The sequence below is a fragment of the Anser anser genome (assembly GCF_964211835.1).
Source record: "Anser anser genome assembly, chromosome: 2".
In the NCBI taxonomy this organism is placed as follows: Eukaryota; Metazoa; Chordata; class Aves; order Anseriformes; family Anatidae; genus Anser; species Anser anser.
This window is the reverse complement of record NC_139721.1, coordinates 140093319-140113195: the sequence shown is the minus strand read 5'-3', so window position 1 is coordinate 140113195 and position 19877 is coordinate 140093319. Positions and strand designations below refer to the sequence as shown.

The following is a 19877-nucleotide window of genomic DNA, read 5'->3' as shown; positions in this document are numbered from 1 at the left end:
GGTGTGCTCGAGGGATGAGGTGAGAAAGGGGCGGGGGGCACCGGCAGCTCTGTGGTGCCTGCCCGAGCCCACCCCCCCCCCCCCCCCGGGCTCCGGTCCCTCAGCGGGGCCTCCCCAGGGCCGGGGGCTGCCGGCGTGGAGCCCCCCCTCTCGCTGCTCTCCGCAGCGCCTACATTTCCCAGCACTTCCCTCAGCGGAGCGGGCTGCGGGGAGCAGCCTCGCCGCCTTCCCTCCGCCGGGGGCTCGGCGGGGCGGAGCTCGGCAACCCCGGTCCCCCCCCACCCCCTTCCCCGGTCCCCTCCCGGCCCGGTGCAGGCGCGGCAGCCGGCGACACCCGGCGGCGAGGAGCGGCGCCATGCGGGCCGCCGCCTGCCTGCTCTCCCTGGCGCTCTGCGCCCTGCCCGCCGCCCCAGGTGAGCCGAGCCTCGGGCAGGGGGGGAGCCCGGGAGGGGGGGACGGGGGGTGCCGAGCCCATAACCCTGACCGCTGCTGCCTCTCCCTGCCCAGCAGGCTCCGGGCCGGCGGCTGCGGGGCGGCGGCGGGGCGAGAACCGCTTCGCGGAGCGCCAGAGCATCAGGCCCCTGCGGCTGCTCGCCGGAGAGGGCGGCGGCGGGGCGCGGAGGCCGGCGCTGAGTACGCGGGTGCGGAGCGGAGCGGTGCGGAGCCAGGTAGGAGCCACCCACCGGGCTGGGGGGGGGGCCCCGCGGTGTCCCCCCGCCGAGCCGAGGGGCGTGGGGGCGGTGGGGAAGGAGCACGCGGGGCTCGGCGGCCCCGCGGAGCAGCGGGGATGCTGATCCCAGCGCCCGCTGGGTCAGAGCGGTCCCCGGGTGGTTTTTTAATCCGTCCCCCCCCCAACCCCGGCCCGGCTGGCGGCGGTGCGCCGGGGGCAGGGGCCGCTGCCGGAGGAAAGTTGCGGCCCCTCTGCGGCAGCGGAGCGGGGATGCTGCGGGCGGCCGGCGTGCCGCAGCCGCCTGGGTGCGGGGTTTCAAAACGGGGGCTGCGAATGGAAAGGGGAGCCCCCGAAACGCCGGGGGTGAGCTCAGGGCAGGGACCTGCCGCGCGTGTTGCCACCCAGCCGGGGTACGGCGCGAGATTCCTGCCTTACGCGGGCCGGCCGCTGCGGCTTTGGTTACACCGACCGCGGCGGGCTCGGTCCCGGTCGCCGAGCATCGCCTCCGAGGCGCTCCGCGGGCGTTGCGTCTGAAGGGAAAAGCGCTGAGCGTGTGCCGTTACAGATGAAGCCCAGAAAAACCCCGTGCGTTTGGGGTAACCGCTGACATGCAGGATGAGTTGCAGGCCTCTCTTCCCTCCTTGGCTCCTGTCAATTTTAGAAACAAAATAGCTGAAAAAATGGGCTCAGATTTCTTTTTTTTTATATATAGAACCCTTAAAATATAAGCACTGGCAGCTTGTATTTTTTGGATGTAGTTAAATAATAAAGTCTCTTCCTAGCATATTTATTTGCCTCTGAATGTTACTGCCTCTACGTAAAGATTTTGCAGACACGATGGCCATATTTGCAGCAGACTAACATAGGATTTTAGAAGTTCCAAAATGTCTGCTTTGTTTAAAAAGGGAAAAAAATATCCTCTCAGTGTTTTGGGATGCCTTGAAGACCCTTGGACGCTCACAAATTCAAATGCAGTGTGGCGTGTCTTCTAAAGGGGCTACAGTTGGATCAAGTGTCAGGAGCCACGTACTGGCCTTACAGACCAAACTGGTAATTTATGGGTTTTGTTTGCCTGGATGTCTCAAACTTTATTCACCAAACCTTACGCTCATAATTTTTTTCAAGTCATCCATGTTTCATTAAGTCATTAGCCAGTGGTAGCGTTACTCCCACCAGAAAAGAAGTAAATCTAATGGGCTAAAAATGGTTAAATGCGTTTATTTCACACCAGTCTCCAGGCTGAATTGAAGTTAAACATGTGAAGCTCAGTGCCCAGCTACAACTTTTTCTCCTGATCTAGGAGTTTCCCTCTGCTACTTAAAACACTCCCGGCCTCTCCCATGGTGTCTAATGGCTGCGACCCCACTGAAGGATGCAGTAGCTGGCAGGGATGTGAAGGAAGAAAATTATGAAGCGGAAGCTGGCCAGAACAAGCGGAGTAGCACCGGTTTGCTGCGCTACTCGCACAGGGCACGGTTACATCTTAATTGCAGGATGCTGCATCCCTCGCCCGGAGATCTGAGTCAGCTTGGCAGCAATGGACTGCAAGAGCTTCAACGGAGCTCTTGTAGAAGGTGTTTTTGCAGTAGTGCTGTTGCGGTTGAGTAATTTAATATCCCAGTTCTTAAAGTCTAGCATCCCATAAGGGTGTTTTTACCCTTACCTCTGCCAGAATGCGTATCAAAGCTGCAGACTAACTGAGCTAACTTCTGCTTTTGGGTGGCTGGTACAAGTCACGCAAAGCAAAAAGACAAAGAGTGCTGGATTTTACTTGCAGGTGAAAAAACACCCCTGCCTGCACTGTGGTGTTAGCAGGCTAAGGTTAGTGACACAGGGCGGGACTCTCAGTCAGTACATTTTCCATGTGCATTGATTTGTGTTTAATTAGGCTTTGACTGCCTCCAGACCCCATTCAATCCTTTGCTAGTAGTCTTTGGACAGACGTGTATCAAACTTAGAAAAACTGGTCTCAAACTGAGACTTAAAGCAAAAGCTAATGACCTTGTGGATTGGTTTAGGAAGGATGCATCTTGGAGGAGGTTAAAACGTTCGGGCAGGGCCTGGGATGGCTGAAGGACAAGCAGCTGTGTCTAGAAAAGCAGATACCTGATGGGATGGTGCAGTCAGAGGACCAGGCAGCAACTAGCTGTTGAATTAATGTAAAACAATGTAATTGTGTTATGAATTGGATAAAGATAAAAGGAGAGAGAGATTAGTTAAGCTAGAGAGAGGGAAGTTGCATTAAATCGGATTGGATCCCTTTAATTCCTGGATGAAAGCTTTAGCTTCAGAAAGGGCAGAAGTTGTACAAGAGGGATACGAGCCTGGGTCTGGGATTGAACAAAGGGAAATTAGGATGGTAGCTCAGGGGAAGGCAGAAGCAAGGGTATGAAAGAAGAGAACCAAGCCGATACTTTGTGGATATTTCTGAAGTTTCTGTTCATGGAGAGTGAGAATTGGTAAGTCCCAGTTTTACTGTCTTGGTGTTACTGCAGCATGCCCCCCTTCACTAGCTGAATTAATCAGTCGCTTATGAAGAGAGAGATCAGCAAACACGAACCTGGGCCAGTGACACTGCGTTTCCCCCACCTTCTCTGGAGTGGGAGGGAAGGGAACACCACAGCCTGCCTGGAGCTGGGGGAAGGGATGGGAGCAGGCAGGAGGGTTTCCACTTGGCAGGGAATCTGAGGATATCTCCTGTAGCTATCTGATGTTCAAGAGGCAGTGGGAAGCGAGAGGGGAGTACACGGTCTGTGCAAACTTCTCCTCAGCTTTCCGAACCAGAGGGCAGCAGCAGCAGATTCCTTGCCTGTGGACAAGCCTTGCTTGATGGGTTTCGGAAGATTTTTCCCTTCCCTTGATTTTTTTTTTTCAGATTTGTCTGTGCAGCTAGTTAGAGAGAATTACTCCTTTTGTAAAGCTAACATCATGCAGATGGCTGTTTCTGGCACATTTTTTAGCGGGACCCTACACTCTGCTTTACACCTCTACTGCATCAGACTGTGATCTGCCTTGCTCCTGAAAGCTAAGTGGGGCTGGGAATGGACCCTGCTTAGACTGAGGCAGACTGGAAAATGGTTTGGCAGGTGAACACAGGATCGATCCCCTGACCTGCCTAAGCCCCCGTCAGGAAGGGCTGTGCTGCAAAGAGTGGCAAAGCTTCTTTTGAGTAATGCAATCTTTTTGCCAGGGCTGATCTTTAGTGCTTTGGTCCTTCATTTGTGCTTGGTCTTTCATAGATCACTATCTTCTCGTTGGATTCAGGCTGCCTCTCTTGAGGGATAGGGTCTTTTCTGATCTTAAAGCTTTCTTTTTTTTTTTTTTCTTTTTTTTTTTTTTTCCAAATGGCAGTGGTAACATTTCCCTGAGGCCATTACCAATGAAACCGGTCTCAGTGTGCCTGTCTGAAGCTGCATACTCTGTTCTTGGTGGAGTGGCTGACACACCAGAGGCCTGTGTGGTCCTTCAGAGGGACCTGGACAGGCTGGAGAGTTGGGTGGAGAGGAACCTCATGAGGTTCAACAAGGGCAAGTGCAGGGTCCTGCACCTGGGGAGGAACAACCCCAGGCACGGGGCTGACAGGCTGGAGAGCAGCTCTGCAGAGAGGGACCCGGGGGTTGTGGTGGACAACAACTTAACCATGAGCCAGCAAGTAGGGAAGGGAAGTAATGTTGGAAGGGAAGTAATGGTTGGCAGATTTCTAAAAATCTTTTTTTTTTTTTTTTCCCAACATTTGTTGAGGTATTTCTCTAGCAACCTCCGTTGTTTTGTTTGTTTGTTTTGTTTTTTTCTGGTCCATTGCCATCACTATATCTATCGAGTGACTTCTCAACGTGCATGCTTTACTACTATTCAAGAAAACGGTGTATGTAGTCAACCTAGAGACCCAGAATATAATTGTTTAAGAAACAAAATCAGCATGCTTACAGTCATAGTTGTCCAAGATTGCTGGACCTCAGAGCACAGCGCAAGGGAAATCTTGTAGGCTATTATATATTCCTGTCATTAACATTTTGACACACGCTGTATAGTGAGCATTGGAGTATCCACCAGAGTTTGGGATTTTGCTTTTAATTCTACCATGGAATAGTGTCACTACAATACATTCCTGTATTTCAATTTCTCTGTTCCCCAAAGGGGGCCTACTAGCAGCTGCACAGCACTTAATCTAAAGAGTAATCAAGATAAGATATATCTGAGAATGTGTGAATATTGATGTTATCATTAAAGCACTCCAGGATCATAGCAATGGCCACGTAATTTTCTGTTGCATAAATAAGCCTATTAGAAAATAAACGTCCTATATAGCATGGGCATTCAGTGAAGGCTAAGCCTAGATCCTTGTCTTTAAGACAAGGAAAGTTCACATAATTGAAAATATGAGGAACTCTTTAATTGTGTGGCTTGACCCATATTTTGATAGTGTTAAACAGCACAGTTTCTTAATTCTTTCTTTTAGCTGGCAGCATGCAGGCATGTTCTTCACTGAATTGTGGGTGTAAGTAAGCATTCCTCCCCATTGCTTGCATTTGTTCTCCTACCTGTAAGGAGAGCAAAACAAAACACAAAGTCTGCTGTTACAAACACGAGCTTGTCCTCTACATCAGCACTGTGTTTAGAGGGCCATTTTCTGCGGATCAAATGTTCTGGTTGTGAAGATGCGATTTATTTTCCAGCTGGAGATTAGAGTGCCAGACAGCTACACCGCCTTCAGCCAAGAGACGCCTTCCCTCAACCCTAAGGCTGACTTAATGGTCATCTGGCTCCCGGCTGGAGACTGCAGCCTCCCCATGACCATGCCACAACGCTGGCTCTGGGAAGGCCTCTGCATGTGCCTTGCAATTGACAGTACACCAGTAAGCTCCTCCTGTGCTTAACTGGGTAACTGGTTTTGTGTCTGATCCTTGTCTCTTGCGGTGCTCCCTACCTGGTGTTTCCATCACGTGTGGGATGTGGTACTGGCCCTTGGACTGAGGAGAAGGTTACTTCCAGCGTTTGGAGCGGAGAGTGAGATCAGCCGAGGGGAGAACATGGCTGCTCAATGCCAGCAGAGAAGGTCCCAATTCTCCTTGCAGCCAGCACTCTGTAATGGGTCTGCATGCACAGATTGAGGGACAGCTTTGTTCATCTTGGGGCTTGCACTGCAGTCACTTCTTTTTGATATATCTAGGTGTTGATAGGGAAATTTGTAAGATTTGCTATTATTTTCAGTGCGAACAAGGCCCTGACTTAGTGACCTGCTATGGGTATAGATTAAGTCACCTTTGTTGGCTATGCAAAACATTCATAGCAGGGCAACTTCTGTTTCTCAACCTGTTTTTGACTTGCTCGTTGCCAGTTGTCATGAAGGTACACTGAAATCCTTCGGAGTGAGTAAAAGGGCTGACTTGGTTGTAGCCTGACTTGCAGCGTGGCACGAAGAAGCCCCAGGACTGGATTGTGCCCTGGGACAGAGCTGAGCATGGTTTGTGGTGCAGAGTGACTCAGTAGTTTGCAGAAAGGTATTTATTTGTCTTCCGCTGTCTGCATTTCTGGATTGTTTGAGACCAAATTACACAATTCCATAAATTGATTGGGAAGCATGGCTTACAAATTTCTTAAATAACTTCTTACCGCTAATAATCAATTGCAGAGAAGCTCTGCTCTGTCATGCTGAGCTCACATGGCTCTGCTTGCCCTTTGAATTGAAGTCTTTCATCAGTTTTTCAGGTGATGCCCAGTCTTTGCTACTTGATTCTCTGACTTGTTGGCCTTTCACTTTACTTGCAGAACAGGATATTCCTATTCTTTGAAGGTGCTCCTGAAACTGCTAACTTTATTTGAAACATTCTTGCTTTCTGTTCCAGTGCTGTCAACTTCTGTTGATATTACAATTTCCTGTGTTTGGTAGCTCAAACAATTAGTAATGTGTGGTTAAAAATGAGTTCTGACTGCTGAGGGGTTTCTAAAACAACTCTGGATTTTGGGACTGATGGATGATGACTGTTGGAAAGAGAACTGTCATGAGAAATTGCCCAATTTTTGAAATTATTTTCTGCTCACTTAATCAAATGGCTGCTGTCTCTTGAAGAAACTTAGGCACAATTTTCAATCAACCTACCACAAAACCAAAGGGAGAGGAGGATAAACTGGGACGGAGGCTGTAGTGAGCAAAAAGAACATGCATTTGGTTTGCTGCCAGATCTGGTTTTCTTCATGCCTCTGCTTCTTCTCCCACTTTCCTTAAGGTTTATAAGGCATTTGGCAAAATGTGTGTAATAAATACTTCATTGTATCTTCAAAATGTGCAGTTCTGCAATATTTGTGTAAGAATAAGATACTTCACCAAGCTAGCAATAATCTGTTTTCATGAATATGTGAATAACAGTTAAAATACCAATACTCTTAATGCAGGTCCTGCCTTCATGAAGAGGAAAAAAATGCTGGAAGACAATTTTTGATAAAGATTGTCGCATGCTGCAAGGGCATTGAAAGTGCCCTTTGATTTCTGTTGTAAGAGGGACTTTTGGTTTGATTTTTGATAAAATATACATATTCATAGCAGGTGTTTTGGCATTTTATAGGCAAAGAATATTTGACATTTCTAAATCATCCCTCTTTGCAAGCTCATTTCAGTAAAGTGCCTACTTGATAATGAGATTTCTTACGACAATGAATGAATATGCCCCAAAAAGCATCCAGCAAAAAACCTTCTGTTAGCTGCTGTTTCAGTGTTTGTGTTGCAGAAATACTACATCAGGACTCAGATTTTGAGGGGTGATTAAAAATCATAGGTATCTCTGAATATCCTAATGTGGGGAAAAGGGCAGCATGGGAAATATTTGTTTTGTGGCATTGTCTCTTGTTTGTACAATAGCAGAGCTGAAAAGAGAGATTCCAAAAGCTTAATCTCATAAAACTGGCTTATATACAGTCACGAAGGATCTTAAAGGCTCAGATGTAACAATCCTTATAGAAAGTATTTTTCCCGACATTTGCTTGTTGCCATGATCAACATAATAGCTGCATGCTTAAGATCTGAGTGTTTTAGAGCAATCCCTTCCAGCTCAGGTAATCAGTATCTGTATTTATCCCTGGTCTATGTCAGTGCACCTGAGTGCAGGATCAGACTGAATATTCTTTCTCCCACTGTTTCACTGAGGATACCTGTTCTGGGACCCTTGCGGTTAATGATCTCCTATAACGTATTCACGATGCAGAAGAGTGTTGCATTCTGAACAGCATCAGGATGAAACATTGCTGAAGAGGAACTACATATGAAGTTGACATTCACTCTAAAGTGTTTACCACAAGAGCATTATGGATGTACATATAACACTGTCATGGCAGGTGTCATTTTATATTCTGCTACTTCAGGTCCCCTTCGGAGTCTTCTCAGTAACTATTCAAGTCTTTAATGGACTCAAAACCAACAACTTTACTTGGGCGTGTTAAAACATTATTCCAGTTACCCTGTCAAACACCGCTTAACATTCAATCGAACTCTGTAAAAAAAACTTCTAAGGTTCAGCTTTCTAAAGCGTGGGCTTTTCTGGCTAGCGCTGTCTCAGTGCTGGGCCCTCTCAGATCAGCCCCACTGAAGTTTGTGACCCTTCTGCTTTCTGCAGCCACCAGCTGCCAGGTTTCTATCTCTGGACAATAGGGATCTTTGGCTCCCATGGATCTGAACCAGAGCTGCTGCTTCTCTTTGGTAGACTGTCCTCCTCCTTCAGGGGAGGGAGCTCACAGGGCTGTAGTCGGATGATCTGGTGGCCAGCCCAGGCCCACGTCTGTTCCCTGGGCCTGGATAACGATGGATGTGGAGGCTGAAGGCCAGTGCCAGAAGAGGGCTGAGCCTGCCCGTCTTTGACACAAGACTGTGGGATCTTCCTGCTCCACTTGTCCCTCTCATTTTTCTGCTATTATTTTTTAGGTTTTTGTTCTCTAAATATCCTCTTCAAGTATTGTATTTTCTAGTAACGGTACTGTTATTTGTGTGCTGGATGTTAACCAAAACAGTTGTCTTTTGCATCTCCAGAAATAACTATGACCCCCATCATGGCTCTCTTCTCTACTCCTTTAAATTCTTTTAAACTGCTTTAGCTTTGTGATGATTGTCTGTGGAAAACTTAAAGACAAGGAAGCTGCCTGAGCCCTTCTAGTCATCTTCTTCCCTCTGGCTTGCCAGTGGCCTTCTGGGCACCGTATGGGTATGCTGTTCAGAGGAGCTGTATTCTGGAGTGTCTAAAGGATCTCGGAGGCTTGTCGGATTCCTTCTGGCTCTTCATAGCCACAGGTGCTCCCTGATGGTACTCCACTGGAGCCATTGCAATAGTTGCATTAGTTCTGAGGGGGGGAAATCATTGCTGCAGGGATGAAATGCGCAGTGGCTGAGCCACAGCCACCACCTGCAACCTTTCCTCTCAGATGGAGACATTCAGTGTGGAGAAAAGCCTTGTGCACAGAAAATTATGTCTGTACGGGCTTTTTAAAACTTCAATAAGATGACTGTGTGATGGAGGGTTAATGTATTTTTTTTTCCCCCATAAATTTTATTGAGTGAGTGTTGAGCAGCAAAGGTTGCTGAAGAGCTACATGGGAGTGTTGAGCACATGGACAACCTGTGGGGTGCACTGCCATGAGTGGGGTTGGCTGGTTGGCTAAGTTCAAGTGGGAAGCTAATGTCACCTGAGATTAAAGACTTGACAAAGATTATGTAGAAAACAAACAAAGTGGCAAATGATATAAAGACATTTAACCATTGAGTCAGTAAGAGTCCAACTTGAAACCTGGATTCAGTTAAAGAAAGGTAAACCCATTGCTGCTGGCCATTTGCCAGTAGACAATGAAATTTGGTGATTCCTCTGGTAACCTGACCTGCTCTCATTTGTCTGCTGACACAAGTGGATGAGTCTCGCTGTAAGGGAGGTAATAAGGATACATTGATAAAGCTGGCTTGTTGGTTGGTGTTGTCTTTTCAAATCTTGTACAACAAATTCACTGAGTTCTTTTTTCCTTTCCTTTTTTTTAATTTTTGTAATTGAAATGAATGTGCCCAAACCAGAAAACTGTAGCAAGTGACCATGCTTTAGAAAAAGCATATTTTCAGAGTGTAATATTAAAACAAGGTTTAGAAAAAAAAATGTAAATGCTTTTTAATGGTACCTTGGTAATAAAAGCTGGATGTATGTGGGTGTGGAGGTTATAGCCCTGAATTACAGCTCAAAAATTGCCCAGAAGAACAGCAGTATATAGGAACACATTCTGTTCCAGAAATGTCTCTCTCCTTAGAGTATTTCAGCTCCTGAAATTCTGTGGGAATGAAAAAAATCCATCAGCTATTTCAGAAAATGTATACAATGAAAATGTTGATTCATTGTGATCTCGTAGGCTGTATCAAGAGGAAAATGAGTTTTGAATTGTGCTTTTCTGGCACTTTTCAACTTTAAACAGGACTTTGATACTTGAATGTAGAGGGTGAGTCATATTTAAAAAGTATTATCCATGGAGTTGAGCAATATATTGGTATGCCTAGAGTCTACAAGTTTAATCAAGCTCTTCTTATCCTAATGTGCTGACAAAATGTTGGTAAACTTTCTGCTGCTGCCAGAGAACTGTTTATGGGAAAAGTTTGTTGGCCATGTTGGTAGGCACAAGGTGTCAAAGAGTGCTTGTTACTTACAGTGGGAAGACCTAATCTATTGGTAATCTTGCTTCTGTTTACAAACTAAATGTAAGACCAATTGAAAATGTTTGGAACATGTGACTGTGTTGCCGAATAATATTTCGGTGTGCAAAGGAGCAAATTTATCTTGCGCTATTTTTATTGCTTTTGAGAGCTATATGTGTAATGCAAAGGCAGCATTAATGGAGTGTTTCTTCAGATTTGTCTTTCATCTGGTAATGAAACTCTGTTCCCTCATTTCTGAAGTCTACAAGAGTTGCTAAAAAGGGCGTCTTCTTCTCAACTTTATTGATTCCTTCTAGAACTTGGAAAACGTGCAGCTAGAAATTACCTCAAAGCACCATCTGCTTCAGTCAAGAAAAAGTCCAAATGCCTTCACTCCTTCAGCCAGTTAGATTCATTGAACTTTCCTTCTTGCCTAAATGGTGTCCTTGAGACAATGCAGCCCTTTCTACAGCTGAATGACACAGTGATTCAGATGGGTTCATCCTCAAGTGTTGCCTTCAGCGCATGCGTTGCATCCCTTGTTTTGTATTCTCTCCCTCTGCAGATTCATTGTGCTTAATTTGTTTGCCTCTCAGGCTGCAGCTGTGCGTGAGTAGCTGCTCATTTGAGGTCTGTCCACTTGAAACTGCCAGATGTCCATAGGAGAGGGTCTTGTAGGGAGATTTCACGTAAGAAAGATTTTCCTTGTCCGAGTCCTTTCCCTCTGACTCCATACTTCTTCACATGGAAATAGGTTCACCATCTAGTTGCACAATCAAGTCCTGTAGCATCTCTTTGTTTTGCTTTTCGTTTTACACCTGAGTCTCTGAAATCTAGAATTGTTGTGGGGAGCAATGAAAACTGCAGAGCCCGCGTGTCACAGGATGAGTATCTATTTGCTCTCTGCCTGTCTTGGTTTAGAAATGGGATCTTCCATGGTCATCAAAGTTTTTGTATGAATTATGGCAGGAAAACATTTTGAACTTAGAGTTTTTGTTCATGACATTCATTTGTTTCCTACTTGCAATCCAGTACTTTATTAATCATCCTCATAATAACCTATTTTATCATGCTTTTTCTAGCCACTAATCTTTGATGAAGAACCTTAAACACATGAGGTTGAACAGCCACTGATTTCCCATTTTTGCCCCAACTTATTTAAGACCTCTTGCACATTAATTGTGACTTTATACAAGAATTTTTGTTGCTTCCCTTTAAGAAAAATAAAACTAAAAGAGTATGCGTTCCCAAATGTTCTTGCAGTTCTTCCTTTCACTGAGATACGAAGGCTTTCACAACAACAGAAGTTATGTTAATTAGTCTCATAGGAAATCAAAGGTTATAAGTAAAATTATCTTAAAGTCAAATTAATGTAATCATAAAACATAGTAGATAAAAGTTCTAGCTCCATGTTGTTTTCTGGGGCTAGAAACAAGTGTTAGATTGCCTTTTGGGAAGCAGCATCTTGCCCATTCAGTTACTTAAATTTGTCCTTTTAGATCTGTAAGATCAAACGGTACATCATGCTAGATTTGCTAGCAGTGACAACCCGATAGTTTTCTTGTCTTCATTGCCCGATTATTTAACCTTGGGTGAGCAAGGAAGAGAAGTTTTCATGAGAAAAACATTTTTTTTTTTGTGTGTGTTGTAAGTCAGTTTGTTGTAACTGTTCAAAGATGCCTGTGTTTCTGGAGTGCCAGGTGAACATATAGGACAAGATGCATGAGCAGGTATAGCTGAGCAAGTTCATCAGAGCTCAGTATCACACATCTGCAGGACCTCTAAAGGATCCCTGCAGCTGCCCAGATGTTGGATTTGCAGTAGTGGTATCTGCGTGATAAATTGCACAGGTTTGTGTTAAGGACTTCTTTTTGGTGCTGCTCCCCTCATCCATCTCTCTAGGGATTTTACTGTAGTGAGTATGTGCAGACAGCCTCTGACTGCAAAACTGCAAATAAATAATAAAAGAGATTTATTTTTCTTTTTTACTACTGAGAAGAATAATTACTGGCATTTTAGAAATACAAGTAGTCCTTGCTTCTGACTCTGATTTCACTGAGCTGGAGATGTTCAGCCTGAAAAAGAGAAGGCTCCGGGGTGACCTTGTTCTAGACTTTCAATACTTAAAGGAGGATTATAAAAAAGATGGAAAGCAACATTTTCCTTGGTCAGATAATGGTAGGACAAGGGGAAGTGGTTTTATACTAAAAGAGGGAAGATTTAGATTAGAGGTTAGGAGGAAATTCTCCACAATGAGCGTAGTGAGGCACTGTCACAGGCTGCCCAGAGAAGCTGTGGATGCCCCATCCTTGGAGGTGTTCAAGGCCAGGCTGGATGGGGCTTTGGGCAGCCTGGTCTGGTGGGAGGTGTCCCTGCCCACGGCAGGGGGTTGGAACTGGGTGATCTTTAAGGTCCCTTCCAACCCAAACCATTCTATAATACGATGTGTTGTTTATGTGGAGAAAAGCTATTTTAGGTCATGTTTACATCTTTGTCAGGATCTTCCTCTGGTGAGAGCTGGCAAAACTCCACTGACACGAACTGGAGGATGGCACTGTGCGCTGGCAATGGGGTTTAACTCCCCCTCTGCCTCTCACGCGTTTGGCAAAGATGCGATCCAGGGTTCAGAAATGAACATGGACCTTCACAAATCTTTTTTTATTTCTAGCTTTTCCTCAGAATAAATTACTTATTTATTAATTGTACGCCAAAGAGGCAGCTGTAAAAGACTTCATCAAACCATGATGCAGTTCTGATGCTGTTCCGCAGTTTCTTCATGAAATGACCTCGGTAACTTCATTCATTTTTTTTTTTTTCATTAAAGAAAACCACATAAATATTTAGATTTATACCATGGATAAAAAGAATAAGCTTACATAAAGAATGACAAATAATGGTGATTAATATAATAAATGAGTGCCTATAAATATTTTGAAAATGCTGAGGAAAGTAAACCAGAAATGTTGCAGTTCTTTAATATGCTGAAGATTCATATGATTCACATATGAATATGTGAATCCAGTTCAGTGGCCCTGAACTTTCGATTAAAATTACATATTTACAAATGGTAGCAGAGAGGGTCTAAGATTTTTTTTTTTGTCCCATATATTTTTTAAAAGTGATTCTTTGGATCTGAAACATTTATTTTTTACTTGACCTAGGCTTATTTCTGATTTTTTTTCCTCTGAGTAGTTTTTTTTTTTTTTTTTCCTTCCTCCTGGTGCAAGTAGAAAAGTAAGTTTTTGAACAAACTTGTTATTTTATGCATACCAATGATATACTGTGTAACTCTGGATTTTTTACAACACAACTGAGGCTGAAAAATATCCATTTATACATGTACATGTTCTAATTAGCTCTATATAGCGTAAATGTAACTGCAATAAATGTTTTCAAAGCCAATTATCATTTTTTAGGTAAATCTACATTAAAAGATTACTATATTTTTCACTTAATTTCAATCATATATTTCTTTTGATTTCCCATGGGCCTACTCGTGTCCGTACTGAATTTAAGAAACAGACATTTCACACACACTTAAAGGATTGTTAACAAGCTGAGATTTTTGTTCTCCTATTAGATGGAGGGAGGCAAATTAAATTAACATCTAAGGGAGCTATTATTTTGTAAATACTGTCTGCTATAAAACCTCATTGTTCTTACAAGCTCTGGAGTACAGGTTTTAACTTTTGCCTTGCTGTAGCATTCTGTATTACTTTCTCTTGATTCTCTTGATGTTTTTCTTTTGAGTGTACAAATTTGATCAGAATCTTTTAATTACAAACTGCAGCGCTATAGTTAGTAGTAAATACAAAATTCCTTACATCAAAGGACAAGCATATAAATTGTTTACCCTCTCTCTCAAATAAAAAGAACACTCTTCTCTTTTGGTGGAAATTATTGTTATCTCTTCCAGCAAAACTTATAAAAAAATCTAAATGCTTTATGCAGGATACTTCAGAAATAAGAAGGATATAATATCAAGAATTGCACATTTTATCACAATATATTTTTAATTCCTTTTCCTCCTTTTAACGAAGAAAAACATTAGTCATTATGTTACCATGCCAGTTTCAACATCCAAGTAATTATAATGAATGTGAGAACATTTCTAAAATATTTCCTTTCAAAATTCTTGTTAATTTGATTGTTCAGAAAGTGCGTAGCTTGTAAACATTTCACTGATGATTAAAATATTTGCTGTTTTTGAAATGAAAGTCTTCCAAATGTTTTATATTGATAGTTACCCATGGAACTCTACTGCAGTGAGGCTCACCACTGACCTGCAATGAGGTAGAATCACAGAATCATTAAAGTTGGAAAAGACCTCCCAGATCATGTGGCCCAGCCATCACCCTACTACCAATGTCACCCACTAAGCCATGTCCCTAAGCACCACGTCCAACCCTTCCTTGAACACCCCCAGGGACGGTGACTCCACCACCTCCCTGGGCAACCCGTCCCAATGCCTGACTGCTCTTGCTGAGAAGAAATGTCTCCTCATTTCCAACCTGAACCTCCCCTGGTGCAACTCGAGGCCATTCCCTCTAGTCCTATCAGTAGTTACCTGTGAGAAGAGGCCGACCCCCAGTTCCCCACAGCTTCCTTTCAGGCAGTTGCAGAGAGCAATGAGGTCTCCCCTGAGCCTCCTCTTCTCCAGACACAACAACCCCAGCTCCCTCAGCTGCTCCTCACAGGACTTGTGCTCCAGGCCCTTCACCAGCTTTGTAGCCCTTCTCTGGACATGCTCCAGGGCCTTCTTGTAGTGAGAGGCCCAAAGCTGAACACAGTACTCGGGGTGAAACTTTGGTTACTTTGGTTGCAGTTTGTGTATGTGTGTTCCCTCTGGAGATGCTCATTCTTCAGGGCCAGTTTCTGCAGAAAGCTGATAAACAACAGGGTTGCTGGAGGGACTATGTTAGAAATTGTCATTATTTTGTTGCGTTGCTTTGGAGCAATAAACATTCCTACATGGTACTGATTGCCTGTCTCTTCTACTACTGCAGTGATCCCTAAAGCATGGAGTATGTGATTTAAAATAATTGGAATCACATCCCTCTTGGTTTGGCAGTAAGGGTTGCATGCCACTTTTATTTTTTTAGTGTTCAAGCTTTTAATATTTGTTGTAGATAATGTATCTTTGTGCTTAGTTATTTGAAATAATCGTTTCCACTCCATTTACTTTTGATTTCTTTTGGACTTTTATTGAAATGCTTAAGCTTTGAAATCTCTGACAAAGCCAGCTCTCACATAGTTGGATTAGATGCATAAGATGCTTAGTATTTTCTGTAGGGGAGCTTGTGGGGTGTTACACTTTATGTACGACTCGAAATTGCATCTGAAAATACTGCAGCTATTTTGAGAGTAGTTATTGATACTTTCCTTCTTCAGTTGCGTGACATTAACACTTTAGGACTTTTTGATTGTTTTGGGTGCACAGACACTGCACTTTTCTGTTTTGCCGTTGGATTCTTCTTTCCTGGCTCTTGTTCATATTCTGCATTTAGTGCATCTCTCCAGGTCTCCAAGAACTCCCCTTTTATGACTAGGTTGTCAGATGCTGATGTGTCACATCCATGGATGTTAAAAAGCCTTGAATTTTCTGAGGAAGTTCCGTGGTTTGAAAACTGAATGAAATAATTGTCTTGCTTCAGTGGTTTAGAGAAGCCTTTGAAGGTGTCTTTGTCATTATTCTGCTCAAATGAGGTGACAGAGATGGCGTAAATGTACCCTGATATTCCTTCTTTGGGATCTTTTATTCACATATTTCTGTGAACCAAAGCTTCCCTTCCAGCTGGCCATTTTACCTATTCACTGAGCAGGTGAATAGATGTACTTAAAAATATTGTAGCACCACAATGTTTTAAAATCCATTTATATATTTGGTACCTCTTAACCAGATATTCAGAAGAACTGTTATCCTAGAAAACGTACTGGCTATTACTCGTAAGGTGCAGTTTTTTGTTATGCTGAATGCAGTCTGTTAGCTGTCATTGAATGAGGGGAAATCCATCTTCCTCTTCATTTGCTGGCTGCATGTCCCCTCCAGCTTCTTTCCATCATGTCTAGGCGTGATATGACTTTACATTTTATTTGGATCAGCTTATTTGTCCGGCAGAAAACTGATCCTCTCCAAGTAACGATTAATTTTCTGACACTGATCTGACTTTCTGGGCAGTCACAAGCCAAAAAGGGGGAGCAGAGGGGATCAGGATTTCAGTTGTAGCCTGAAGCATGCAGGATTGCAGCCAGGATTGAAGGGTTCTTTGAATCTGTAAAGACTGCAGTTTCTGGAAAGGGCTGAATTTGTTTGGGTATCCAAAATGTGCATCTTTGCATCTCAGTAGGTTTGAGATACACTTGAGTTATGCTTGATTGCATGTGATTGTAAACTTAATGGTGAGTTTCTTGGGTTTGCACCACTTGTTTTGGGGGTAGCTACATCTGTGTAATGTTTTTCATCCTAATTTATTAATAGGCATTTTCTCCCATAAATCCACATTAACAGCTTCTGTCAGGGAATAGCTGTGGTCCAGGGTCACCCCAGAAATACATTAGCCTTGTAATTATTTGTCTTAGAGACATGTTCAGGGGAGGAAACTTCCCAGAACAAATCAATATGATGCAGCATACCTAGCAGTGTAAAAACAAACAAACAAATAGAAAAGCCACCAACCACCAAAAATCCCTAGGCATTTTTGCTCTTACAGCTATATTCTTATTACTGTGAAATTAGCGTATGCAAATACACTTTTTATGACAAAGGCTACACTTACTATATGTAGATTTAGAAATATAAGTTATGCTTTTTATATTTTCTCTTCTGTTTTGGTACAAGCATATGGTCATATAGGAGATTTGGTTGTACTGCGTACATATATCTAATGCTGGCACATGTAGCTATGTCAACAAACAGAAATAATAAAGTTCTGTGGAATGTTCTTTGCATTTAGTAACGTAACGATGAAAAGCGAGCAGCTGTGCTGGCATTATTCCTTTGATCAGAAGGTGGTTGTTGCTGTGCAGATAGGTAAATGAAGGTTACCTAAGGTTGGCAAGCATGCTGCAGTGGAACATGTGAATAACTAAACTGGCATTGGCCCCTGCTGTGTTATATAGTCCTTGGCCTGTCATATCCTGTTTACGAGCAGCAGCCTAAAAATTCAAATCTAGCAAGAGAAGAAGGAATTTTAAAACCATATTCAAAGCAAATTCTGCTGCCTGAGAGTTGGAAGAGAAATGCCAATGCTAACGTGACAGTGTGTTGATAGGTCTTTTTGCTGTGTTTGTGGCTGCGCCAGCTGTGGCAGGCCAGGGACAGCAAAGTGATGGTCCTAATGGGGAGCCTGTATGTGCTGAGGGTGTCCACCACTGCCCCATAGCTGCCTCATTGGTCGTTTGGGACTAGCTTGAATCCCTTAGTTCTAATTAAGAGACTGGAAAACTAGTGATGTGAAGAAATTACTCCCCTCTCCCCTTTCCTTCTTTTTTTGGATAGAAAATAAACAATATTGATTGTAATTCATCACTGAAATTAGCTACTTGGATAAGGTAAGCTATGTGTTTCTATATTCGGTTACTTGGTCAAAGATTACACATTTGTTCAAAAGAGATGCTCTTAAATCACCCAGGAACTACAAGAACTGCTTAGTGAAGTTCTGCGGCCTGTGTTACAAAGCAGGTTAGATGGAATGGGGATAGCTGAAATTATATCCGACTGAATTTTATCAACTAAGAGGTCTTCTAAGAACCTTTAAAGTTAATACTGCATCCTTCCAACTCATAATTTAAATATCTGTGAGTTTTCATCGTATATTTTTTTATGCAAATTCAGTGCAGTGGCACAGCCAGACATTTTTATAGATGACATGCAACCTAAGCATCCTCTAAGAAAAGCTTTCTTGACATTTTTTTTTTCTTTTTAGGAATGAACTGTTTGTAAATACATATTCATGGTTGTTATCCTTTTTTCTTTATTAGTGCTCATGTTTCTGTATGTAGCAATCACGAGAAAATTCAACTGCAGGGCAACTCAAATATATAATAATAAAAAAAGTAATGATTCCCTCAACTTTCCATGCCTTTGTTGCTGTTCTTTTCCAGGAAAACTGGTATTCTCAAGTCTTCTGGATTTAACGCCTATTGAAAGCCTGCCAGCAGTTTTAGAGAGAGTGAATTTGATGATTCACATTATCCTGTCCTGTCCTGTGTTTCCCAGAGTTTTCAACAAATCATTTGTTACAGTTGTACTATCCTCTATTGTACTTATTTGGAGAAGTGTGGTAGGGAGTTGTAAGTGGTTTTTCAGTGTTTCTTTTAGATCCCTCTGTCTACATGCTTCAAATCTTAATGGGCAGATTTCAATGGAAAGAAGGTAAAAAACAAAGTTGAAACTGCTCCAAAATGCCTGAAAGTAGCTTTTCGTGTTAATTAGTTAAATAACATCACTGGTCAGTTTCTTGGGAGTTTTCAGGTCTAGAAACAAATATTGCATTTGCATTGGATAGCTGAGTGTTTTCTTTCACAACTACTAGAATAAATATTCTGTTTCTGGATGATGGTGAGAAACAAAGTACACTTAAGTTTATTGGCTATAGGAGTGAATGAAAGCAATTAATTCAGGGAAATGTACGGCAAAGAGAAAGGAGTAAAGAAAAAGGTATTTCTCTAACACCCAGTTTTGTTTGGTTTTAATGACTGCTCATGAGGTTGGAGTTTTGGGAAACTTCTGGGAGAGATGGGCTAAAGCTGAGTGAGCCAGAGCTCCACAGAAAATGCAGTTATCCAGAATTTATCCCACTGCTATCACCTCTCTATATGGCTCCAGCAGGAGTCTCTCAGAAATATCAGCTTCTTTCAGATAATGTTGGTAAGACTTGTGTATGCCCTGGCCTGACTGAACTGGTCACATTTCAGCTGATCTCCACAGGTCTGTGTCCAGAGCCGGGCTGATGAACGAGGAGCACATCTGGCAGAGGCAGCTTGCCATTCGTGTTTGCTCAGGGTTTTGCCCAGGGTGGGAGTTCAAAGAAAAGAGACATTCCCTATGGTGTTGGTAGGGGCGTAATTAAGGCAGAGCCTCCTAAGGTCACAGGTTGTGGTGTTGGGAATTCTTGAGCAAGCCTCAAAGATTCAGCAAACAGATCTTTTATTCACTCTAATAGACTATGATGTCCATTTCAGTGCACTTTTATTAGGTTAATGGCATATTGTTGCTTAGTACATTCAAATAAAGTACTGTATGTATGTTTTGTTGCAGCTGAATTCTAATTCCTGTCTTTACCATTTTGCAGTCTACCCACATTGCTCGAGCCAGCTTCCAGGTTGATGCTTTTGGGTCGTCTTTCATCCTGGACGTAACGCTAAACCAGTAAGTGATGACTGTATCTTACTCTGTGGTTGTTCAAGACTGGTGCCAGTGAAATGCCACTTTTCTATGGAGGCTTTAGAGGCTCTATTATAGCACAGATGCTATATTTAGGTATTGAGTTCATTTGTAGTAGTATATTTTAAGTTCTTTTATTGTTTTCTCAAGTTCCATTGTAGATTTGATGTTCC

The 19877-nt window shown here is 43.2% G+C and overlaps 1 protein-coding gene and 1 long non-coding RNA gene across 13 annotated transcripts in view; both read left to right on the top strand.

Moving 5' to 3' along the window:
- Positions 1 to 258: 258 nt before the first annotated feature.
- Positions 259 to 19877, top strand: part of ADAM22 (ADAM metallopeptidase domain 22) — a gene marked incomplete at its 3' end in the record, with an annotated part of 142038 nt that continues 122419 nt past the window's right edge. For 11 of the 12 annotated variants that reach the window (XM_083826022.1, XM_083826021.1, XM_083826031.1 and 8 more), the window contains exons 1-3: positions 259 to 413; positions 508 to 668; positions 19613 to 19689. In XM_083826022.1, the coding sequence (XP_083682148.1) occupies positions 356 to 413; positions 508 to 668; positions 19613 to 19689 (296 nt within the window). In that variant the 5' untranslated portion in view covers positions 259 to 355. The remainder of the gene's footprint in view (positions 414 to 507; positions 669 to 19612; positions 19690 to 19877) is intronic. The other variant, XM_083826025.1, reaches the window with a different exon arrangement.
- On the top strand, positions 2219 to 19599 carry LOC310895146. Its single transcript, XR_014580477.1, has 3 exons — positions 2219 to 3129; positions 5130 to 5168; positions 5347 to 19599. It is a non-coding gene; the product is annotated as an uncharacterized lncRNA (long non-coding RNA).